Below are 25981 nucleotides of genomic sequence, written 5' to 3' on the forward strand. Positions count from 1 at the left end.
CCTTCCTTTAATCTTAAGTAAAAGAGACACAGGGGATTCAAAAATAAAAATGTCTTTCCCCATTCCCAAGCCTGTACCCAGCACCCCCAGTGCCAACCTTCCCCTCCCCAAGAGAAGCAGGAATGGAGGTCCAGGTTATTTGGAGCCGGAGGGGGGGCTGGGAGGCTTCTGAGCTCAGTGTTGGTCTCTTTCCAAATATAAATACATGTGTCAAAAGTGGGAAATCCTCCCTACCCATAACCCAAGCACCCTCCGTTTCTGCCGGTGTTTGGGGTAGGGGAGCCAGGCACCAACTAGCTGTGGTTTTACTGCACCCTCTGGGCGTGAGCCCCGCCGGCCTCCTGCTGCTCATTGTAGAAGAGATGGCACTCGGGGTCTCCCCGAATGGTGGGGGCTCCCTGGATCAGCTTCCCGGTATTGGGGTTCACACACCAGCACTCCCCACGTTGTCCATTCAGAGACATCTTGCACTGCGAGGTGAGAAGAGTAAAAGGTGAAGATTACCACCTCCCCTTTCCCTTTTCTCACCCAGGTGGCCAGCTCCCAGGTGCGGGGCTACTGAACGGGAATCTTGCTCTGCTCTAAGCGAGCACTAGCAAGCTTGTCACCGTGCAGATTCCTGTACAGGTGACCCGAAAATGCTCCAGGGCCAACAGCGGAAGGACATTGATACTATTGGCCCACAGGCTGTGCCCATCACCAGGGCTGTTGGAGACACTAAGATCAAGAAGTGGCTCAGCTCCCGTGGGAGACCTAGAACAGAGTGTAGCCATGGTGTGAGAGTAAAACCCTCATATCATGGTGGAGTGTGCCGGACGCTGCGCAAGCAAGATAGTCCACCCACCGACAGGCTCACGTCTAGAGTGACATCGACACTCACATAATCCTCACGACCATTTTGTGTATCGGGCACCATTAACGTCCCCACTTTGCAGCCGTGAAACTGCAGCAAAGATTGGTTCAGCGACTTGTTCAGCTGAACTTGGGGTGTTCCGATCCAGGGTGTCTGATCTTGTCATATAAACTTCAGTAATCAGTTCTGTAAATGTGTTTAGGGGCTCACAGGGTAAAGCAGAACATCTGTGGCTCATTAGAAGTGTTCATTTATTTCTTCCACATTCCTACTGAAGCAATTAGCTTACACTTGGTGGGAAAGGCATACAAACAGCTCCTAACGCTGGTATCACATGGGGCTTGCAGGGATGGGGGACGAGATGCCTTTGTTGAGGGAGCAAGACCCAAAGCAGAAGAGCAGATTCTTGTATTCCAGCTGCTGGTTCCACACATCCATTCCTTAAGTGAACCCTGACTAGCAATTGGGATGACCACGAGAGTTCTGTTTCTAATAGACCCAAATCTCTCACATCATACCCTGGCATCTAAATTTTTCCAAGCTGCCTGGACAATCCCACATGCACTCAAGTCTATCATGGTCTGCCTAACAGTTCAGTCCCCCCTCCCACCACACCCCAACTTCTGCCAACCACATCCCTGCCCCTCCCTTCTCCTCCTTCTTAAAGGAGGTTGTGAGGCGGAGGAGAAAGTGAGGAAGTGAGGGGTGGACCACCTAAAAGGACATATACATACGGAGAAGCAAGAGGGCAAAGGATCCTGGGAGTTTACTTCAACTTCCTTAACCCTTGCTAATAAACAGACTGCTGTGTTTAGGAGATGCTCAGTACTTGATCCCCAATTTCCTATCTCTTGAGATAACCAGGTATCAGAGAGTTACCTGGCCAATGGCTAAATTGGAGATTCCAAGAATGCGGTTCATGTTCCATTAACAACACATGGCAGCATCTTAAAAATGCAAGCCCTAGATTCCTACCCAACCTATTAAGTGACGGCCTCTGGAGGGCCCAAGGGTCAGCTCTCAAGAAAAGCTGAAGCGCAAGGCCTGGAACCTACTTTCCTGGCTTCTCCAGGGTACTCCTTCCCAACAGACACAACGTGCAGACAGAAAGCAGCTGAGAGAGAGGAGAGGGCCCAAGGGCAGAAGCCTCCTAGAGCTCACGCCTCGTTCCTTTGGTTACAGAAGTCTGCATCCCGGCTCAACGCTCAGCCTCCGAGATCACAAGCAGGCAGAGCAAGAGTACAGAGCTGAGCGAGGGCGTCCCGGCCAAAGCTGCACCCACACTCACCTGTTTAAGGTTGTACAGGCCGTGCTTGTCACAGTTAGGGATGTGCAGGGAGTAGAGGTGCTCCAGGGGGCCCCGATCATCCGGAAGGCGCATGGTGGAGATGCGTTCCAGGACTTGGTCCAGCTCCTGCTGGCAAGGGGTCTAAAGGCAAAACGGACACCTGGGGTGAGAAGAAGGAGCCCAAGAAACACTAGGCACTAGACAAGGTCTACAGACTCCCTCAACACCAAACAGCTAGTAGGGCAGCATCTGTGGCAGCCAAGCCCACTGTGCCAGCCTGCCCATCCAGAAAGTCCCATGGCTGTGGACACGTCTGAGTCTTATAACCCCGGCAACAGCTTCAATGAGTCAAAGTGGGCTCTCGTTGAAAGATTCGAATTTACATCTCAAGTCATAGCCCAGTCCAGCTCAGACATTGTCCCTAGAAAATTTATACCCCAACCCGATTCAATTACTTTCCCTGAAGTCGAGACTCTAACCACTGGACCAAGCTCCATTCCCTAACATGACCTAACCAGGGTCATTTGCCCAGATAGTAAAGCTGGTCTGGGAAGAAGCTCATCACAACCCAGGAGAAGCAGGCTTTGTCTGCACTCCTGGACATTTCCTTGCCAGTGTTCCAAAGTCAAACAGACACATGAAGAAGGTTTTAGGAGAGATTTCCAGATACCATTTTAGAGACAGACATGCCATGTGGCTCACAGGCCATCAAATATGATGATATTGTTAGGTTTTTGTGTGTTCATTCGTGGTGGAGCTTATGGGACATGGAGTGATAGCCTTCCCAAGTGTGACGTATTCCCCCTTTCCACACCCTCTTCCCTCCAGCAGACCCCAGTCTTCCACTGACCCTGGCAGGAGGTGGCCGCAGCTTCTTGGGCTCCTCCAGGCTGAGGTGGTGTTTGCCGCCTTTACCCATCTGCCGGTGCTGTTCGGTGACCTTCTCCCGGAACACGGCTAGCTCCTTCATGCCTGACTTGAGGGGCTTCCGGCCAGCACTGCTTCCGCCTCCCAGCATGTTCATGGTCCCATCCACGTGATTCTCTACCAGGCCCCTCTCAGGGTGGTCATCACCATTATCTGTGGAGAAGAGAAAAGGCACTTCCAGATTCAGCTTCCCAAAGAGAGGGGGCTTGCGGAACCCTAACCTCTAGGAGGGTGGCTGTACCAATGAGGGAGAAGACTTAACAACAATGTCCAGGGCCATGCTTCCTCCACAACTTAGCTGGATTATCCATTTCCATCTCACAGTAACTCTTTCGGAGATATCACGGGTTGGATACAAAATGTTCCACCCACAGACTTGTGTGTTTGAACTGTCAGTCCCCAGGTGGTGGCAGTGTTAAGGGAGGTTGTGGAGCCAGGCTGGGAGAGGGGAGTTGAGGGTGGAACTTTGAGGGTTATGGTCCACCCTGCTTCCAGGTCCAGTCTGCTTTCTGGTTCAGCCTGGGATGTGCCAAGCCGCCGCCACCCCACTGGCACTGCTTGCCTCTTGATGGTGGGTGAAATCCTCTGAAACCATCACCTTAACTAATGCATTCTTCCCCAGAAGCTGCTTCTGTGGGGCATCTGAGCGCAGTGATGAATAGATGGAGGTTCCAGTGGTGTCCCCCATCCTTCACACACAACATGGCGCTCAGAGGCCACGTGATTGGCCACGATCGAACTCAAGCTGTGTGACGACAGAGAAATGGGAGCGCCATCCTCAGCTCTGCTCTCATCCTCCGAAGCTGGGACACGGGCGCACAGAAGGATGAAGACAGCCACAGAACTCAACACAGAATGGACACGGGCCATCCCTGGGTCCATTAGAATCTACCGGACTCACCCACAACCACCCCAAGTTTAAGTTCTCCTTTATTTATGGTCTGAACAGAACAGTCTGAACAGGGTTGAGGTTTTAAAATTTGCTCCCATAAGCACCCTGGACCATGGCAGAGCTAGCAAGGGAGAAGTAAAAGGCAGACAGCCATCTGCCAGTGAGAACCAGGCCCATCACTCTGTTTGCTCACTCCTCCCTGATGGGAAGTCTCCATAGTCTTTGGCTCCTAGGTTCCTCCTACACAGCTATGGTACTAATCCCTCTGGCTCTTATTCTGTTAGGACATCTACCTGTGTGTCGCACCCCATCACACTGAGAGGCCCCAGTACAGGACCTATGCATGACAGCTTTGACTCTGTAAATGTAGCATCTCACGAGGCATGAGACCAAATCAAGCTGCCTGCTGTGGAGTGGCCGTTCGGTCTCTTAGAACCTACTGCATGCAGGGGACTCTAGAAGCAGCTCCTAGACAGCTGATTCATGTCTTTCCAGGGTAGAACGACAGAATGGGAATTGTGGGGTCAGGTCTGCAACCAGGGGGGGGGGGGATGCACCTTCAGTCCAGCCACAGCCCAAGAGTCCCGGTAAAATCTAGGTGTATGCACAATGGGTGTTTGCATCACTCTGCCCAGCTTTTAATTCTCTATCCCCAAATGAGATAACTCTTAAAAGTACTTCTAGAGAAACATTGAGGCAAGGTACATAGCTCCCAGAGAACCAGTATAGCGTTCCCGCTCCGAGGCAGTACTACAAGTTGGAAAGAGACAGAATTGACTGCAAAAGGCAAGGCATACTGCCGTATTTGAGTCATTAGAAACTAGACAGCACTCAGTAAGGGACGATGCAGCTCTTCCCTGCCAGGGACAGTACTGGGTACCAGTGCTCAAAGCTGCACCTGCTGCTGAGGTGCCTTAGCATCCAAAAGCAACCAGTAGGGGTTTGTTCTACACCATCCCTTCACACAGGGCAGAGCTAAGTCTCCTGCAGCAGCTAACCCCCCTCCACCCCACCTCCATCCACAGCCATACCAGGCCACAGCTCCACAGAAAAGAGCACAGGGTCTTCCCAGGGCATCCGGGGCACTAAGCTTGCGGACCTATTGTGTCCACACTCTCCTGGGCATTTAAACCACAGATAGTAGCTAAAGAATCCTTTGACTGAGTCTCCAAGGTCAGGCCAACACTGAATGCCCAGAACACCCTCTGGAGACAAATTTGCAAAGAGAGGGGTACTCTCAAATGCTAGGTACTCGGTTCTAGAGTCAGGCAGGGAAAACTTGTCCGTTAGACACAGTAGAGACAGGAGACAGATGCCTAGAAAATGTTTTTGTTCATATTAAAGTCAGAAGAAGAAAAAAATTACTTTTTAAGTCAAAAAGTCTTAAGATAAAATACTGATATACTTGCAATTAATAAGGTAAGATGCTATCAGCTTAAAATGTTTTTATGGAAGGGTCCCCAAAGATGAAAAGGCCTAAGATTCGTGCAGCATCCTAATGTAATCCTTGCTAGATCCAGAAGAGCAGGGTCAGCTGGGCAGCGCTCTCCCGGGAGGCTAGCTGGCTTCCTGTCCTGAGAGGTCCCCAGCCTCCCCAAGGTGAAAGCCAGTTTGTCCCTCCTCACAGAGGCCATCTGGATTCAAGGGTATGTTTCATACTCTCCCTTTATTGATCTCACCACGACCAGCAAACATGCCAATAAGATGGGGAAACCCACAGGCATGGCTTGTTGACACAGGCCCCTTTAGAGGCCGCAGGACATCCATTTCTTTCTCTGGAAGAGTTTGCTGGACCCAAGTAAATACATCAGGAAGCAGGAGCCTAGGGAAGAGGAATGAAAGGCTGGCCAAGTAGAAAGCAAAATAACAATAGGCTGAGAAAGGCCTTGTGCCTTCTTATCATCCTTGGCCAAAGAGGTTCAAGGGTTCAAGGCCAAGGTCTGATTGACTAAGTCCATCTTTTCCACTCAGCACCGACGCCCTGAACAAATAGCATAGGCTCTCTGTGCCTCCACTGATATTCTGTAAAAAGAAAGCGATTGGCTTCCAGCTTCTCGATCTTTCTAGAAAGATTCCCAAGAGCTGTTTATGTTGCGTACAGAGTGAAGCACGATGGGAGCATATAGGTGAACTCATAGATGTTATTTCCAGATTGGCCCCCACGTCACCTGAACAAGCATCCCTCACCCACACATTTTCTTATGTATGGCTACAGAAGTGACCCATGGGGAAAACATTCCAAATAGAGAATTTCAGCTAGAGACGGAATGTTGTCTCAGAACAAAAATACCAAGTTGCATTCTTTTCTGCCTAAGAGAGTTAGATCCCAAGCAGTATTTATTAAGCAACCACTTATACGTGCAGCTAAGCAGGCTATGTACAGAGGCCACTACAAGAAACATAATCACCCCCAAGATCTAGGTGGAAAAGATTTCAGGCTTTGGGGTAACCAGTAGGGACTTGAGACATCTCCCTACTGGTTGGTATACATCGGCTGTTCTCTCCAACACAGCAACTGAGGAAAGAGGTCAACATGGAAGCATGAAATTTCACAGTTATAATAATATACAAAAAGTAAAGCTTTTCCAAAAAGGCGCGAAGTAGGCAATGGAATAAAGTCAGAATCCCATTGCTCCCCTTGGAAATCCATGGTTCATGATCTGTGGGAAATTCTAAAGTGTTATCAGCAAAACAAACCCCAAGAACCTAAAAGTAATCCCTCCAGGGTTCTTGTTCTGAATACTTGGCCCTGGTCCTTACCTAGGTTTGATCAAAAAACACGTCCTTGCCTTCAAGCTGTCACTGTCTTCCTAAGAGACCAATCAGTCTTCCGCTTTCCTGCCTTGTATATGTATTCTAAACAACTTCCCAGCCTTCTGCCTCATGATGATCTCAAGCCCTGGGAGCTCAGGCACCAATGAGGTGAAGACTCCCAGTCTTCAACAGGTGCAGGCCTTCCAGACCCAGTTCAAGAACTGCTTCTGCACATCAGAGCACACGAATTGAGTGCTGGTTGCTTTCCTAACTCTGCCCTGGCTGGACACAAAATCCGCATGGCCCCTTTGCTGTCAGTCTCTCTCACAATGCACCTAACCCAGACATACGCTAGCCCTCTTCCTCTTCCTCCTCAGACAACTTCTCTACTAATAGCCATGGGAACAGACAATTTATTACCAGGCTCCAGTGGGCAAAGCACCCCAAGAACCAGCCAATTGAATTCTGGACTATGAGGCATTGTTCTTCTGTTTGTTTGGCTTGAACCCTTTCATTTTTTTGACCTCGCAATTCACATCAGGGCAGTGGGAATAATGGCTAAGACCCAACATGATAGCATTTTATTACTCTCCTCATTCAAACTTTCATCATGGGAAAAAAAATCAAACTTTATACAAGATAGATTGATAATCTGTCTCTTGAATGCGTAAATATAAGATTGTCTGCCCTGTAGGGGGAAGGTAGCTAATATCTAATAACAGAAAAATCAAATGCATGGAAAACACTAATTAGAAGACAGTTCCCAATATTCTCACTGTAATGTTTCTCCATTTTTATTTTTAAGATGCTATTATTCATTTCACTTTATGTACACGGATTTTTTGCCTGCATGTATGTCAGTACACCATGTGAATGTAGTATCTGCAGATGCCAGAAAAGGGTTTCAGATGTCCCTGGAATTGGAGTCACAGATTGTTGTGAGCCATAATGTGAGTGCCTGGGTCCAACCTGGGTCCTCTGTGAGAGCAGCAAACACTCGTAACTCTCTAGCCTCCTCAGTTTGATTGGAGGCGGGGGAGGGTGATATTCTATGTTTCCTGTTTTTCATTTTTCACTTTTTGCAGTTCTGGGACCAGCACACACTGCAGGAAGAGAGAAAGAGGGGCCTATTTGTTTGCTTTATATACATATGTTTGCTTGTTTTCAAGGAGACTCTTGCATGGGGTTAGGTGCATTGTGGGAGAGACTGACAGCAAAGGGGCCATGCGGGCAGAGTTAGGAAAGCAACCAGCACTCAATTCGTGTGCTCTGATGTGCAGAAGCAGTTCTTGAATTGGGTCTGGAAGGCCTGCACCTGTTGAAGACTGGGAATCTTCACCTCAGTGGTGCCTGAGCTCCCAGGGCTTGAGATCTGTTTCCTTGTACACATAGGAAACAGACTGTGTCAGTGAAAACTGCAAGTCACTCCCTTTGAACGGCTGATCACTACCACTACACTCACCTTCATGGCAACTGCTCCCTAGCACATGCTACAGGGTGTAAGGCAGCCAGAAGAAAGGGAGTCCCGTTTGTTGATTTAGTTAATATTTAACCTGAAGACTTTAGTCTTCTGAAGTGACATTGTATTTTTCTCCTTCATTTCTTCAATAGGTCCGGAAGCAGTGGCCTCTAGCTCTGGAATCCAGAACAGCACACAGGGATGCCTGAATACAGAATGATGCACAGGGGTGCACAGGGGTATCTGGATACAGAATGGTACACAGGGATGCCTGGATACAGGATGGTGCACAGGGGTGCCTGGATACAGAATGGTGCACAGGGATGCCTGGATACAGGATGGTGCACAGGGGTGTCTGGATACAGAATGGTGCACAGGGGTGCCTGAATTCTGAAAGGTGCAGAGATGCCTGGATACAGAATGATGCACAGGGGTGCCTGAATTCTGAACAGTGCACAGGGGTGTCTGGATACAGAATAGTGCACAGGGGTGCCTGAATTCTGAACAGTATCACGTGTTCCTGAATTCTAAATGGCATATGAGGTGTCTGAATCTAAATGATGTAGAGCGATGATTGTCATGGTATACGTTTGTCCCCAGAACACAGACTAGTTTAAGCAGTGAGTGACCCTCTCTGTGTTGGTAGGTCCACCTACCCTCTGCTGACATCCGGCTTTCTGTCCTAACTCTCATTCTTGTCCCCCTTTGCTCCCAGAACAGAAGCCAACCAAGCAAAGCCTGGCATCTCCTGCGCACCACGGCCATACTTTAGATGTTTCCTTGTCCAGCAGACCACAACAGACAGCCCTTCTTTCAGAAGCATGTTTGTGGAAGGAAATGGCCAGGGCAGTGTTTTGATCTACAAGCCTCAGGAAGCATCCTACAGCTACGGCCTGTTACTGCCCAGCTGAGTAGTGAAGGGTCCAGGAGATACTGTCAAGGGGAAAGCTAAGGAGGCACACGCCATTGTACGGGAGAGCAATGCAAAGAGGAGGGCAGAGCACTGGCCGCTTGGCTGAGGAGTCCCCTCCCCCCATCCCTCAGTTCTTCATCATCAGTCTTTGAGCTCCAGAGCCTGACTCAGCTCTAGCACTGTTGGATAAGCAGTGCTGGCTTCAAAGTCAGAGGGTCATGGTTCTGACCCTGAGTTTGCTACTCTTGGTGCCGTGAGTGAGGCCAGGTGGGGTGCTGAGCCAGGTTTGGCATCAGTGTGCTGTTCATCTGTGAGACAGGAAGTTAGACTGGGTCACGGTTTCCAAATGCATCTACACAGAGGGATCATATGAAACTTCTAAAAATAGTCTTGGACCCAAGCCCTGGAAATCCAGAAGCAGCAAGCTGGGGCTAAGACCAAAACCTGTTAAAATAAGAACCCTCAAACACTGGCATTTCCAGGGTTCCATCTTTCTGTGATTCTTCTGCTGGACTTTCTTGAAGTGCTTGATGAGAAGAAAAAGAGACCTTTTCTATTGGAGCAAGAAAGCCTCGGGTAAATATTCAAGCTTTCTCGCCATTGGCACATGAATGCTTGCACGCACGCAGAGGGGCTGCTCTCCTTGGCCAGGCACCACGGAGCTTTCTAGAGCATTGCCTTCATAGTGCTGTGTCATCGCAGGCTCCCCCTGAGCAAGCACAGTCTCCCAGGAGCCTCCCTGACTGTGCACACTCAAAAGAGCTGCTTTATAAACACCGGGTTCATTCCTGGAATCGCAAAGACCTGTGGAGGGTCAGAGCTGAGGCAGACAGTTTGAGAAAACAAAAACATACTCAAATTCAGCCCAGGTCCTCTGGGGCTCGGCAAGCCGAGTTGCCCTTGAAGAGCCAGAGAAACCGATATCAAGATGTCAAACAACACTATCAGTTTTCACGTCTTCCCATGAGCCCTGGACACTTCTCCTCCCTCAGGTCACTCACGTCATCCAGGAACCTGGCGAAGTGACTCAGTGACCAAAGGCCGAAGCATGAAGTGTGTGTGCCTTCGCGTACACTTGGACCAGAAGTCACAGGGACGGAAAGAAAGTGCATGACTCCCAAATTCTACCTGTGCACAGAGTACATGCATAAAAACTGTTGAACTATCTGCATCTGTAAATTAGTAACATCCTGGCCAGAAGGTGCTACAGTTGGTAAATGAAAACATAAAATGGACAGGGTGACATAAAGGAGTAACACACTGCAGCCGTGAAGACGAGCTTTCACCTGTGTGAACACCAACAGATTCAAAACCTAAATTAACTACAGCTCTCTCTCTCTCTCTCTCTCTCTCTCTCTCTCTGCTGTTGTAGTTGTTGTTTTTGTTTTGTTTTGTTTTTCAAGACAAGGTTTCTCTGTGTAGCCATGGCTATCCTGGAACTCACTCTGTAGACCAGGCTAGCCTAGAACTCAGAGATCTGTCTGCCTCTGCCTCTGGCCTCTGGCCTCTGGCCTCTGGCCTCGGCCTCTGCCTCTGCCTCTGCCTCTGCCTCTGCCTCTGCCTCTGCCTCTGCCTCTGCCTCTGCCTCTGCCTCTGCCTCCCAGGTACTGGGATTAAAGGCGTGCACCAACACAGCAAAATTTTCCAATTTACTGTCAAGAACCTGAACAATATTGATCATCCATCACACACACACACACACCTGCATACAAGCAAAAATATGGATATTAGCCATTCATCCCACTCATCATATGTGTGAAAATCTCTTTAGATAAAAAAAAAAAGTGCTACTGAGCCAGCTGTGGTGGTACACATCTTAATCCCAGCACTCAGGAGGCAGAGGCAGGTGGATCTTCAAGTTTGAGACCAGCCTGGTTTACATCATACTGAGTTCCAGAACAGCCAGGGCTACATATTGAGACCCTGTCTTGGGGGAGGGGGAGGTACTATTTAAGTACTACATACTAACAGACAAAATTAAGCATTCAGAATTCTGGGAAGTAGACTGGGTGTTTTTATGTTTCTTATTATTTCTAGACTTAAAAAAAAATGTCATTTCTCCGGGCCAGGGTTATACATAGTTCCGTAGCAGAGTGCTTGCTAGCATACACAAGGCCCTGAGTTCCATTCCCAGCACCACAAAGATAAATATTCATAAGTCATTTCGCCCACTGGCTTCTGTCACCTTGACACAGCTGGAGTCATCTGAAAAGAGGGAATCAGGCTGGGAGCAAGCCCACAGCGCATTTTCATAATTATGATGGATGGGGGAGGATCTAGCCCACTGTGAGGGGGGGCTGCCTCTGGGCTGGTGGTCCTGGGAGTTCTGTAAGAAAGCAGATTGAGCAAGCCATGAGGTCCAAGCCAGTAAGCAGCACTCCTCCGTGGCCTCTGCATCAGCTCCTGCCTCCCAGTTCCCACCTGATTTGAGTTCCTGCCTTGGATTCCCACAGTGGACTGTGTCTCAGGATATGGAAGCCAAATAAATCCCTTCCCCCTCAAGCTGCTTTTGGTCATGGGGTTTCATCACAGCAATAGTAACCCTAAGACAGCCACCAGCCGCTCTTCCCCTATCTTAAATAGGGTACGGACAAACTTGGGGAGCCCTAGGGCACTACTGACTAGACAAGGCCTTCACTGACACAGCAAGCATTAACACCACTTTCACTGGCTGGAGCCATGTCGCCGGTAAGGTTTGCCCTCCAATAAGTCTCTACACTGGCCCCTCGCCATTCCTCTGTGACACAGAGGCATGAAGGAATGTGTCGGGGAAGACGCAGAAAGGGTTGCAGAGGGTCAATGACCCAAGAAGAACAAAATGAAGATGGTTCAGCCCAGAGAATAGAGTCAAGTGTATCCTGGTGCAGCTCAAAGTGTCAGTGGTATGGGGCTCGGCAGATACAAAGAGGAGGTAGAGATGTCCAAGGGGCAGTGGGAAGAGAGTGATTCTGCTCCCCCAAAAAACAAGAGGAGAGATCCAGATAATTACCTAGCTTGGAATTTCACAAGAAACACTAAAAGTGACAAATAGCGTGGAGGGAGGTACACGATCTCTGGGAAAATTAGGGGGGGCCTTCGAAGGACTAAAAATGGATAGTGTGACTACTGAAGGCGCAAACCCACTTGACATCACTGGGCAAAGCGTCCTAGTAACTCAACTCTACTTCCTTCCTAGTACTTCAGGTCTACTCTATTGACAAAAACGGGAGTAGGGGTGGGGAGGAATACGGGTCTCAATGGAAAAGGGGCCCGCGACCAGGCCTGACAACCTGGGTTCAATTCACAGGACCCTTGTGGTAGAAGAGGACTGGCCTGTGGAGGTTTGAATGCTATGCCCCCCAGGGTCTCTGGCTTTTGAATGTTTGGTCCTTAGTTGTTGGCCCTGTTCAGGAGGTTTGCCCTTGTCAGAGGAAAACGTCATCGGAGGTGGACTTTGACAGTAAAAAGACTCCAACCACTCTGAGTTTCCTTGCTTCGTGCCTGCAGTTAAAAATGGGATTCTCGGCTTTCAACTCAGCTACCAGGCCTGTCTCTTCGCTGCCATGACGACACTCATCCCTCTGGATGGTGTTTTATCACAGCAGTAGCAAGGTAATTCACACGAGAACTCTGACACGGCCACCGTGGCACACACACATGAATGCAATGCATGTGAAAGATAAACAAATCAGTGAGTTCGTGGACTCAACTTCCCCTCTCAAGGATGGAAGCCTCAAAGACACCAGCTTGGTTTCGGCTTCCCCAGAGGCTTCAGAAAAAGGGACCATGGTGGGAGGTGAGCAATAGAGAGGGGACCAGCAGGGCCCAGGCGATCTGAAGGAGGAAATGGAAAAGCACTGAGGCAATTAGGGATGGAGGGGAGAAAGGCAGATGAAGGAGGGTAAAACAGCAGCAAGGATTTGTGGGAAAGTCCTAAGGAATCATGTGATTAACGACCCAAAAATATCTGCAATACACAAAAATCAGGAGGTAAATATACATTTATTGTTGAAATGAAATTCTCACATCTGGGCTAGCACGGAAGAGAGCTAAAGTTTATGAGGGTCCAAACTTAGAGAAAGAACCGTGGGTAACTAAGGAACGCAGAGAGGGGAGAAATGGTTTCCCCAGGGAGGAGAGCACCAATACCAAATGGTCAGTCCTGGAAAGCACATGAGGAACATGATAGGGACCGAGCAGGCTTTATTTATATATTTAGGAGCGCGCATAGGTGTGCATGCACCTGTACGCAAGAGAGGCCATGAACGTGTAAGAGCAGAGAGGGTAGGTGGCTATGCGGAAGGGTTTTGAAGGATGAGAGGAAAGGGAGAAGTGATGTAATTATAACCCCGATAAATAAATAAAATCTTAAAAGTTATACATCACCGCAGGAGGAACAGAAAGAAGTTTGATGTTCTGGAAGATCGTGTGCTTTCTTCCTCCAGACCAAAGAAGCAATTCCTACCAAACTTGACTATGGTGGATTCTGCCTCTGTAAAGGGACCTCACCGTTTGAGGAGATCTTCCTAGAGTTTTGATCAAAGGCTGGGTTTCAGCTCATAACTGCATTAGATACATATACATCTCTTCTGACTTCAGCACTTGGACAATATTTAACTTTTAAACTATTTTTCTTGTGTTATTGGTGGGATGGCAATAGGCTGCTAGCTGGTGCGGTGTGTACTCAGTTGTCACTTAAACGTTAGAAAAGCTAGTTATGGTGCCAGCATTTATGTCCTTCCCTGGAGTATCTTCCTACTTCATTGTTCTCTTTAACACCACACCATCTAGGCCTCCCCCGCAGCAAGCACGGTTAGTGGTAAACTAAAAGCAGTTAGCCATAACAGCATGAGATTGGGGGGACACGTGTTTCTTCTAGGGCCTAACCCACTGTCCCCTACACTTGATTCTGATGACGTGACCCCCACAGTCCTGATCCAAGAAAGCGATACCTGCTGACCTTTCCGACCACTCTTCCACCTCCTTCACCTCCTGAGGGCCTCCTCCCTGGTACTCCACACTGACACACTGAACCCAGAGGAAGCAGAAGGAACTGTAAGACCTGCAAGGATGTCCGGGCTTGCCAGCCACACTCTCAAACCAGCACGCCAGTGTCCTGAATATAAATGAGCGTCTTTAAATAGGTCACCGTGCTTTCCTCGCGCTTCAGCTCAACGTCCACGATCCGTGACTCATCGAACACTGCATCACATCCGTCACCCTCCTTGAAGTGCTCTCTTGGGTGAAGGAGCAACAATCCAAACCAGAGACAAGGGATGGACCTGTAAGCAGGAGTTCTCATGTCTGAGCCCATGAGATGACTCGGTGGGTAAAGACACTCGCTGTGCATGCATGCTGTCCTAAATTTGAGCCCCGGGAGCCACATAAAGGTAGAAGGAGAGAATCAACTCCACGGAGTTGTCCTCTGGCCTAATCATGTGCTCTATGGCATATGCAAATTCCTCTACCTGACGCATACATTCACACGCCCGTGCACACACGCACGCGCACACACATGCATGCACACACGCACACTTCCACTACTACTAATAGTAGTTTTAAAAAGAATCCTCATTTCTGGGACATAAATGAGCCATCAGGCTACCAGAAGAATCATAGTTTGGGAAGATGTCAACGGCTATGACTGCCCATTAGAAATCCTCAGAGACTCCAAGCTCTGGATTCCCTGAAAGCTTTGACAAACAACACACTACCCCAGGCGTCCTCCTTTGTCTTCTTGTTGATGAGACAGGCTTCTTCACTGAACCTGGAGCTTGGTGGGCTTCAACTAGAATGGCTGGCCAACAAACCCCAGTGATCTTCATGTCTCTGCCATCCCCACCCCTGCTCCCCATCCCCACCCCCACTACAAGCACTTGTGACTGCTTTCAGCTTTTTTTTAACACGTGGGTGTTGGGGATCCAAACTCAGATCCTAGAGGTTTCATAGCAAGTGCATTTACCTACTGAGCCAACTCCCCAGCCCCGCCCCGCCTCCCACCCCCACCTCTACCCCCTGCTACACCTCATCAGAGTTCTTGAGATGACCAATCAGACTCGGTCTAAATAGGCACTGACTCCCTCCTGACCTCTGCTGAGGTAGGGCAAGAGGGAAGGAATCAGAGGATGCATAACCTCATTTGATTATTGGAGTTCCTGCGTTACATCATTTGTATACATAACTCCGTTTATTATCAAACAATCACAAGAGGTTGATGGATTTTTCTCCCCTCTCACAGTCGATAAAAACCCTGGACTACGGAGGCCTGCTGCACAGCTACCTTATCAGAGGTAGGGCCCAAACCAAACCCAGGTTGCTGGGCTACACAGCTCTTAACTCCTCAGAATGCCTTCTAATTGTTAAGGAAAGGAAAGACAACCTGACATTTCAACCCCCTGGGAAAAGGGTTATCAGTTAATATGCCAGGTGGTCTCACTCAACTACAAAAGCCTTTCCGATCCAGGAAGCCCAACCCACTTGACCCTTTACCCTGTCTGGCACACCTCCTCCAGTTGGCTGCTGGTACAGCCAGTCAGCATTACCAGTGACAGGGGACAGTCTCGGGATACCAGGGGAACTGCTACTCTATCTTTTCGTGGCTTTGGGCACTTCAGAAAGCAAGTTCAGCTCCCAAGGGAGACTGGGTATCTTCCATCCAGAAGTAGAGACAATAGTCCCTGAAGAAACTCCCTGGGGAGCTGCATAAAGGAACATTGTTGAGAAGTTATCCCTTAATTACTGCCGCCCAGGGAAAACGAACTTTTCTAGGAAGCAGTATATACCCCACAGACTTTGTGCTTGGATTAACTCCGGTGGAAGAGAGCACAGGGACGAGAAGCCAGGGCCATGGGTTTGCCTTGGCGCTCAACCCAGAATGCAGCCTTGATTTCTTCATCTGACTCTGAGCTGTGGAAGGAAATGTCTGCAGCAAGTCGTTCCCAACTGTCCCGGACTTAGCGTGTGCCCGCCGAGATGGCACCTTGGCTACCAGCTCTCTCCCACCCCCAAGTCTAACTCGGACCCCGCCAGCTGGAAGCCAGCCCCCCCCCCCATCTTTTCAACCCACCAGGATGAACACACTAAATAAGCTCCTCTGGTCTTCCAAGCTCCAACAACCTGCCAAGGCTTTCAGGGGCCCCAGCCCCCTTCCCTCCTCGACATCCTGGCTCTGTCTAGTTCCTTGAATGAACATAGGCTAACACACCTACACCCGTCCACTAATTAGAACCCCCCCCAAACTAGGCTTCGCTCCCAGCCAACTCCACCAGGGTCTGTGGGCTAATTTCTCTGCCCAGCACCTGGAGGTATGCCAACCCGTTCCCTTCTCCCCAATCTTCACTTCTGCCCTGCTTCCCGACAGCCAGGAAGGGATGTGGGGCAGACAGCCAGAAGGGCTTCAAGGCTTCCAACTGCCTACCCTCCTCAAAAAAAAAAAAAAAAAAAAAATCTAACTGCAGTGGACTATACTGCTCTCCCTCCCGGAAAGCCAGTTTTCTGAGCAAGGGCTCCCTCTGAGTCCTGACTGACACTCAGGCTGAGCCAGACCAGATCTTCCTTGGCTTTGTGAAGGAACAGAAGGGGAGGGGGCTAGGAGCCAAGGAGGAGGAGGGGATGGGGGATGGTCTATTCTCCACTAGAGAAAAGGAAAAAGAAAAAAATCCCTCATTCTGCTCATTGTGGGAGGAATGCTGGGGAAACTGAAGCCCCACGCATACCCTTGGTCTCACAACCCATCCTCACCTTGAAGGGTCTAATCCACCCCAGATTCCCCAGGGTCCTGGATTCCAACCTAAGTATGTGCTGACCACCCCTGCTTTCCTGGAGGCCTATCTCAGATGCCTAAAAACAGTTGTCTGAAAACATACAGGCTCCCATTCGGAAGGCTTCCTTCAAACATTAGGCAAGGCCTCAGTTCTCAGAAAGTCCTGCCCAGGCCAACATGGCCCTGCAGATCACTCTTCCCCAAAAGCTGACAGGCAGCAGTCGAGTGTCAGCAGTGAGCTCAGCTCTGGAGGCCATGTAGTAAGAAAACACTGTCCTGGAGAGAACATCCAAATTCTTTGCCAGGATCATGTTCAAACTCCTGGCACCCTAGCCTCAGAGACACCAGACCTGAAAGTGTCTACTTCGCGGGAACAAAAAGGGGATCCCAGCCTTCTTTACTGGGTTTGACCACTGCACGCCCCTGAACACACCCATGTGTGCTAAGTGTGTGCAGCACTTGTGTTAGTGTCTGACTCTGCTCTATCCAGTCAGCTTCCCGTGAGGAACACCTGCAGAGAAAGGGCATCCCACCATGACCATCCTTGCCCAGTGACACCTCAGCTATTCTCCAGTCTTCCAAACTCTGCCAACTGGAAGGCTAAGCATCCAGGTTGACTGCCTGAAGGCAGGACTCAATCCTTAAATGGGCAGAAAAGCTGGCACAAGAACCCAAGAGTCCAATCTCTAGGGTTATCTCTGTCCCTCTGGTTTTTACTCTGGGCACTGTCAAGTGTGAACTACAGCCCTGGAACGGTCAGTCCCAGAAATCTGGACACAGGTCCCAAAATGCACTCAAAAAAAGCTTAACTCACACAGAAGAAATGCAAGCCATTTCTTCTCAGCTGGTTTTATATTGCGTCAAAGTGTAGTTTCATTACCCTGTCCACAAAAGGATTCTTTAAAGCCCAGAGAACACAGGTCAGAGAGAGCTGGACTTACTCCTTCTCTAGGTGAGGAGGTTGTAGCATGATTGGGGGCCTGCTTGTGGGGGTTTCTGTCCCACCCAGTACCCCACAACTGTTCAGCCCCAAAGAAAATCACACATAGGTCTCCAGAAATTATAAGCTGATTGGCCCATTAGCTCTAGCCTATCACTGGCTAATTCTTACATCTTGATTAACCCATTTTTCTGATTTATGTTAGCCATGTGGCTCAGTACCTTTTTTCAGTGGGGCAGATCACATCTTGCTGCTTCGGTGGTCTGGGCAGGAGTGGGAGGAATCAACTTCCTCCTTCCCAGAATTCTCCCGTTCTCATTACATCATTTCTATTTCCTGTCTGGTTTTCCCGCCTATACTTCGTGCCTGGCCAATCAGCATTTATTTAAAACATGATTGACAGAATACAGACAATTCTCCCGCACCAGGAAGTGGAAAATTAAGCAGCACTAGCAGAGATGGCAAACACTGGGCATGACGTGCATTCTTTACATTTTTGTTGTTGCTGATTTTTTTGTCTTGTTTTGTGTAATAGCTCATCTCATCTGTCAACTCAATGAGTTCTAGAATCAAACAGAGAGACGACAGGCTTCTAGGCATGCCTGAAGGATGTTATTTCAATCAAGTTAATTGACATGGAAAAACCTGCACATTGTGGGCAGCACCATTCCCTCGGCTGGGATCCTTAACTGCATAACAGGAGGAAGCAAGCTGAGGACAGTATTCATCCTCTACTTCCTGAATGTTGTACTGCTGCCGCCATGACCTCCCCTCTGTGAGGGATTGTACCCTTGAACCCACCCAGAATTAACTCTGCCCTCCCTCAATTGCCTTTGTCAGAGAATTTCATCACAGCAACTAGAAAAGGAACTAAAACATTTTGTTTTGAAACCCCAAACTCATTACAATCCTCCTGCTTCTGCCTCAAGATAATCAGCATAGGGGGCTGGAGAGATGGCTCAGCGGTTAAGAGCATTGCCTGCTCTTCCAGAGGTCCTGAGTTCAATTCCCAACAACTACATGGTGGCTCACAACCATCTGTAATGAGGTCTGGTGCCCTCTTCTGGCCTGTAGGCATATACACAGAATATTGTAATAAATAAATATTTTCTTAAAAAAAGATAATCAGCATAAACTATGCCTAGCTGTGTTATCTACTTTGACACACACCCATGCAAGGTAACCCAGTAGGGTCATAAGCAGCACCAACTTCAGATTTATATACACATAAGAAAACAGAGGTTCAAAGAGACTAAACCTCTTACATCTGGATACCCTGCTGACATGTGGGATTGGGTCCTAAAGAAATGAGCAGCCCACCTGACTTGTCCAGTCTGGCCTTCATTTTAAGAGCCAGCTAACAAAACAACAAAAATGTCAAGATCAAGTCAGTTAATACATACAACAACTAATTATGGGTAAGGCACGCAACTAACGTGCGTGGCACCCCACCCTGGTCACAACTAACCTAATATACATACCCTGAAAGAAATCAAAATCATCCCTACTTAACAAAGCCTGTTTTCTGAGAAAAGCCCACGCTCATCACGAGTTTTTTGTGGCTTTGGGTTTGGTTTTTGGTGGTGGAACTCACAATGTAGCCAAGACAGTCTTCTAACTCTGGACTGACCCTACCTCTGTCTCCCAAGTGCTGGGATTCCGGACATGTGCCATCCAACCCAGCTACCACACAGTTAGACATGATGCTTGCTTGCATTGGGACCAGGTTAGTCTGGAAGCAAAAGCCAGGTTACTGTCCCCAGAAGCTGCTGGTCACACAGTCATCTCTCTCCAGATATTGTGTGGCCCTTCTGTCTTCTTTATCTTATCACTCATCATATGCTGGCCCCTTATGTTTTAAAAATGTCCTCTCCCTCACCGAAGCCAGTCATGGTATCCTATGACCTACCAATCATCTATGTGCAACAGGCATCCAGGAAGAAAGCCTGTGGCCCATAGGCTCAGAAGTATTTTTCTGCCAATAGCTCAACCCTGGCTTGACCACAGGGGTAGATGGTTCAGCAGCAGGAAGCCAATAAAACTCTTAGCTCTTAACTTGGTCCCTCCACTGAGCCCATGAAGGCATCTAGGATGAAAGTACAGAAAACCTGTAGGGCCCAGGTCTACCCTTGTTCTTGGGGTTCATCTAGAGGACAGTTTCTGGTCAGCCAGCTAAAACATTGTTTGTTCCTGTGCTCCCTCTGCCCCCGCAGGGTGATTAGCTGTAGGACATTGTTGACTCCATCTTTGGTATGGTAATTTCCCACCTGCCTGGGCCGAAATCCTTGTGCAGCAGCTAGGTATATAAGGATTTCCCCAAGGTTGAATAAACAGCATTCGGCTGATCTCCTTTCGAATGACCCAGGTCTCTTTGTGTGTTCTTTCAATCTCCAGGCCCTTGTCTGACTCGCCTACGGTACAGTGGCTACAGTGGCGCGCAAACTGTACCGAGGGGGTAACACAGAATCGGGTAATACACTCCCCCCTTAGCTGGTTGGTGGTTAATCCCAGCACTCAGGAGGCAGAGGTAGGTGAATCTCGGTGAGTGTGATGCCAGCCAGGTCTGCAGAGCAAGATCCAGGACAGCCAGGACTACAGAGAGAAACCCTATCTTGAAAACAAAACAAAACAAAATCCACAACTCCCTCCCCTAGGGTGATGGAGGAAAACTGGACACAAAGAATGAGGCCACAAGAGAGGCTGACCCATCTTTGATGGCTTCCTGCCACCTCAGGAAAACGCCAGCCAGAGATAACAAAGAGAAGCTGAGGGGCCTGGAACATCTGCCAGCCAGATCTCGGGTTCCCTAGTGAAGCATCTGTAACTTCCTCCTCTTTGGCTCCATTTTAAAAGAGCTGCACTACTCGTCCATAGGAGCAAAGTGCCACGTCCCCCGTCCAAGGATGACCCATCTCTGACCAGTCCCTGCCAGCTCTGACCCAGCCCCTGCCCGAATCTGCATTTTGTTCAACATTCCTGTCTCAGGTCACCTTCTACACCTCCCTCGGACTGGAGCTGAAGAAGGCTGGGACCCATGGATTACCCACACTACTTTTTCTGAACAGTATCCACCTACTCACCACGTAGTCAAGCATTCCAGCTGGGCCAGCTGTAAAGGAGGCACAGGCAGAGACAATCACGGGAGGTGGGGGAAGGGGAGCTACAGAGACTTCAAGGACAGCATAAAGGCAAGAAAGAGCTGGAAACAAAAAAGGTGAACACAATAAATGCAGCCACAGTGGTAGACAGCTGGCCAAGCAAGCCAACCGATGAACTAAAGGTGTCTGCCTTCCTCCTGTCCCTTTAGCATTGCTGGCCCTACTTTCCCAGTGATTTACCCTCTCCTCCACTCCGTCAGCAGGAAGCGTTTTCTAAGCTTCCTGGCAGTTCTAATAGCAACTTGTCAGACTTTTTAGAACAGTGAAGAGCCACGGTGAAAACCAACCAGAAGCTCACCTGACCACGAAGCCTCTCCAAGTCAGCCCCGAAATGTCTGACGCTGAGCGGATGGATTCCTGCTTCCGAGCAATCTGAGGCATTTGTTCTGATTACGATTACAACCTTGGCTACGACTACTATTCTGGGGGGGCGGGGTGCCACTGCACAGCTCTAGAAGTTAGAGGACAATTTGAAGGGACTGGTTCTCTCCTTCCACTCTAGGTTCTGGGGACTGAACTCAAAGAACAGGCTTGCATAGCAAGTGTCTTTATCCACTGAGTCATCTCACCCGCCCTGGAATACTTTTATAGGGTTACTTTCACTGACCTGCCCCCCCCACACACACCCTACCCCTCCCTGTCTTCAGGAAATGCTTTGCCTGGATAGGTAACATAAGGTAGGCGGACAGTGAGACCCATCCTAGCCTCCCTCTTCCTTTGGCTCGCTAGCAAACTCAACCATCCAAGTTGGCTGTGAGCCACTCCACAGAGAAGCCTCTCGTAAATGCAGCCAGTGGGTTCCCTCTCCCAATTCTCCCACCTGTTCTAATTTCAGGTAGCCTTACCCTGTTTGGTTAAAGTGCTTTGGAAGTTTATAACATCTTTTAGAGTTATTACACAAAGTTTTGGTTTTTCAAGACAGCGTTTCACTGTGTAGTACTGGCTGTCCTCAAACTCACTCTATAGACCAGGATGGCCTCGAACTCAGAGATCTGCCTGCCTCTGCCTCCCTCTCTGCCTCCGGGATTGAGAGCATGTGCTGCCAATGCCCGGTCGATTTCTCGTTTTTAATTTTTTTTATTATTTGTTATTACTGTGTTTGTGGGAAGGCGGAACCACATGGGTGAAGGTCAAAGGGCATCCATGGAGCAGGCTCTCCTTCCACCTTTACAGGGGTTCCAGGCGTCAAGTTCAGGTTGCTATAGTAGTAGACACCTTTACTACCCACTAAACCATCTCTGCCAGTCCACAGGATTTGTCCTTCCTCAAGCTTCCTTTCACCTCTTGAGGAACTGGGTCATCACTGTCACCGGAAGGAAACTACGCAGGAACATTTCTGACAGTTGTAGAAGGCGAGGAGTAAAGTGGGAACAAAGACTCGACGTCGCTGCTGCTTCCAATCCTAGCCCCTGGGCCAAGGCAGGCCAGGGCCACAGTTGTGTGCCTCCCTGGTCCCCTCCACTGCCCTGACTCTGCTGCCTTGGTACAGAGCCACACCCAGCTCCGTTCCCAAACCAACCAACTCCAGGAGCCCTTAGTGCAGGCTCGCCCTTTGGTGGCCCTCAGCGAGGTGCAGTCTAGGGACAGGGTGGAGGAAGGCAGTGCTAGGAATCAGCCGAGACAGTGAGCCCCACTCATTGGGAGTCTGTTTTACCATTGTGAACTCGGTATGCAAATTTATGCAAGACGAGATGCAAAGCAGTGCTCCGAGCCAGAAGTGCTGTGGCTTTCTCCCCCTTGATCTGGAAGCTCAAGTGAGCTGCTGTAAATCAGGGCCCCCTCTCAGTGGCTGAAGATTCAGGCCTCCCCGCTCATCACCGATCAGCAGGCCAGCCCTTGTGGCTCTGGGGCTTTAAATGACTGAACATTTCTATAGCACCTTTATGCGTGCTAATGGCCAGACGGCCACTAGGGCGGCCCCGCCCCTCAGCATAATCCCCTGCCTTGTGTGAAACCGGGTGGGGGGGGGGGATGGGGGACAGGAGGCAGAGGAGATGCTGAGGAACCAGCCTAGCCTGAATTCTGAAAGGGCCTAGGTTGGCCCAAGCCTACACCCCCTAGTCTGTGACTCCCCAGAGATTATTTTAGGTTCTCCTGCCTAGGGCCTTATTTTCTCCGAGACCCTTAGAAAGCAAGCATGGATTTGCAACGGTCCTCGGAGTTCCCTTTTCATTCTTCTTTCAGGCCTTCCCAGCCTGATTTCTGTTCCTACGAACCAAAGAGGCCCAGCCCATCATCTCTTGGGATGCAGGATCACCACCAGCCACTTCTACCCTCCGACGTGCCCACCCCCACACCCTGCCTTCCTGCCACCCCCCAGGAAGCCAGCAATACAGCCCCTGAGTCCTTGGGAACAAAGACAAAAGAGCCAAGAGCAAAGCCGGAACTGCTGGGCTGCGCTGCGTGGAAATAAGAGGGTATGTTTAAAATTCTCAAAAGCAACCTGCTCAAAGAGGAATGCTGGTGATGGGGGAGGGGTTCAGCCTTCAGAGCAGAGAGATGGGTGAAAGACAGTGGGGGGGGGCGGGTACCAGTGGCCCTCATTGCTAAGATCTGTCTGGACCATGTGTGATATTCCATCCCTACAACTGAGACTTCAGCATTCTCCATACAGAGTCCCTGGTCCCTGCCCCAACTCAAAAGCCTCTCCCACAGACACCCTTGCACAACCAGGTTCCTGCCCAGACGACTCCTTTGACAGCCCTGCAGTTCTGCCGACCAGGGCTTTCAAGCATACCTAACCTACTCAGCTTCCAGTTCCCAGCCCAACCCCTACCTTGGTTAATGCCCCCTCTTCCAGACAGGAACACGGGAGGGAAACGTGGAAGGCATCTGTCCCTTGGGCGAAGGCTGAGACAGCAGCTGGGACGAGTTGGTGGAAGAGAGCCCATAACCAGGCAGAAAATTCAGAGTGACATTCTTCCCATGAACTCACCTCATTGTCCCCTAGCTCCCCTGACAACCCCCTTCACCCCACTCCACCCCCTCCCCCGCCTCCTATAAGGAAAAGTGACCCAGGGAAGCTGCCACATCTGTTGCCTGCGGAGAGACTCCAACCTTGTCTTGGGAAGCAGAAAGGCTGGATTTCAGGCTTAGAATGAAAGCAATTGGGGGGAGGGGGCATTAAGACCATGAGAGGAAAGCACACCACGATTTCATAAAACGGTCAAAATCGGAAGGATTCCGCATGGCCTTTGGGTTCCTCTGCTGAGGAAGATGATGCTGGGGTCGTGATGAGGTGGGAGGGCATGGAAAATGGATTTCTTTTCCTTTTTTATTATTACTTAGAAGCAAGAGGCAAGGATTACTGCCAAGGCAAGCTGAGAAAGAAGAAAGAAACCCTGGGACTCCAATCCAGAGGAAGCCCCACCTTGCTCGGTACTCAAGGTCAAAAATGCCCCTAGACAGCTAGAAGGCTTCAGCTGACCTCTAACTCTAAGGGGCGGAGCGATAAGCAGACCAAGGGAAAGAGTGGGGCGCACAAAGAAATCTAAAAGCAGAGAGAGTGTTTGTACTTTTTTCCTTCCTTCCTTTCTTTTTTCTTCCTTTCTTTCTCCCTTTCTTTCTTTTAAAGCAACACCTCTGAGAAACTGGTCAAAGTCTCCTTTTAAACGTTAGCGAATAGTGGGCACAATTCAGCACTGTCTCCAAGACAAAATAAAACAACTACAACTTTCTCCAGACCGAAGAGGCAGGAGGCTTTTATAAAGAAGAAAAAAAAAGTGAACTCCTCGCAACCGGATTGTGTCCCTCAAGTTAACTTTTTGGGGAACAGTGGCTCCTTAACAAAGGACCCCACCTTTCCCGTTCTGTGGTATAGGACGAGTTCCCTAGATTCAAGAGGAGGTAGGGTTTGACACCCACCCATGTTGAGAGTGGTCGCTTCCAGGTTCCCAAGCTGCTCCAGCATTCGGACCTGAGGCCCAGATCCTCAGCTTGGCTGCCAGGGTGCCGGAATGCAGCTGGCGATCCGGCTAAAGTTACAGATGGAGCCCCCTCCATTTTCCAGTGCAACCTTACCTTTTAAAGACACAAGTCTTTTTCTTCTCACCTCCCAATACCAGAAGAAAGAGTCCCGCCAAGCGATCCCTTCTCACTCGAGGTCCGCGGTGTCACCTGCGCCCGGTGGCCTCGGCCACCCAGTAGTTTTCCCATCGGGGAACATTCGACCGGTGGTCGGTGACTCAACTTGTGTTCTAAATAAGTTTCAAGTTCCTACAGCCCCCACCCCCACCCCACCGCCCCTAGATCTGACCAACACTCTCCTCACCACTAAGTACCGTCAGAGTACAGGTGAGGATCACTTTCACCAAGGGAAGACAGTGGTGACACCGTGTCTCCTCTCCCTCCTCGTTTACTCCATCAAAATCCGCTCGTTCAACCTCCAGTCTCCATCCTGTACTTTGGGGTTCCGGCACTCAAGAGTCTCCCTGGATCAGACCAAGGACTGGACTCTTTCTCGTGTACAACAGTCCCAGGGTCCAGTCAGACTCTCCTTTCCCACGTGAGGGCTGCTAGCCAGGAGATCCAGCTAAACTGAGAGATTCCCCCACCCCCAAACTAGTCCGCTTTACCTGCAACCTGCTGTGGGGTAGCACCCACGCGACTCTTTTCACAGGTACCCGCGCCGGTGACCAGCGCCTTCAGGGGCAGCTCAGAGCCAGGATTGGGGTAGCAACGCAGCGACTGGGCGCAGCGCGGTGTGTAGACGCCGCATGCCTCGCCCTCCAGCCGTGCGCACACGGAGCAGCAACCGCAGCCGGGCTCTCGCACCAGCTCTGCGCAGGGCCCGTCTGGCGGGGGTCCGCAGGCAGCCAGGCGCTCTGGCGTGCAGGGCGGGCAGCGAAACAGCACCTCTGCGCGCACTCCGGGGCCGCAGCCGCCCGCGCCTAGCAGCAGCAGCAGCAGCAGCGACGGCAGGAGCAGCGACAGAGCGGGGCCGCCCAGTCTCGGCAGCATGTTGGCTTGTTGGCAGCGTTGGTGCGGCGAGCTAGCGGGCAGGTGGCACGGTCCTGGGGAGCGCGGGGGACGCCTCCTTGCCTTCTTTCTCCTCCCC

General features: G+C 50.0%; 1 protein-coding gene across 2 annotated transcripts; it reads right to left on the minus strand.

The window, feature by feature from the left end:
• Positions 1-25981, minus strand: Igfbp2 (insulin like growth factor binding protein 2). Of its 2 annotated transcripts, none has more exons than XM_005361656.2 (4): positions 25500-25981; positions 2992-3221; positions 2142-2282; positions 1-470 (listed from the first exon to the last, which is right to left on the minus strand). In XM_005361656.2, exons 1-4 carry the CDS (start codon positions 25882-25884, stop codon positions 306-308), a joined length of 921 nt encoding a protein of 306 aa, XP_005361713.1. In that variant the 5' UTR covers positions 25885-25981; the 3' UTR covers positions 1-305. The 2 variants fall into 2 exon arrangements, with proteins under 2 accessions (XP_005361713.1, XP_026641845.1); XM_026786044.1 differs by lacking the exon at positions 25500-25981 and adding an exon at positions 23702-23720.

The sequence above is a fragment of the Microtus ochrogaster genome, linkage group LG4 (assembly GCF_000317375.1).
Source record: "Microtus ochrogaster isolate Prairie Vole_2 linkage group LG4, MicOch1.0, whole genome shotgun sequence".
Taxonomy (NCBI): Eukaryota; Metazoa; Chordata; class Mammalia; order Rodentia; family Cricetidae; genus Microtus; species Microtus ochrogaster.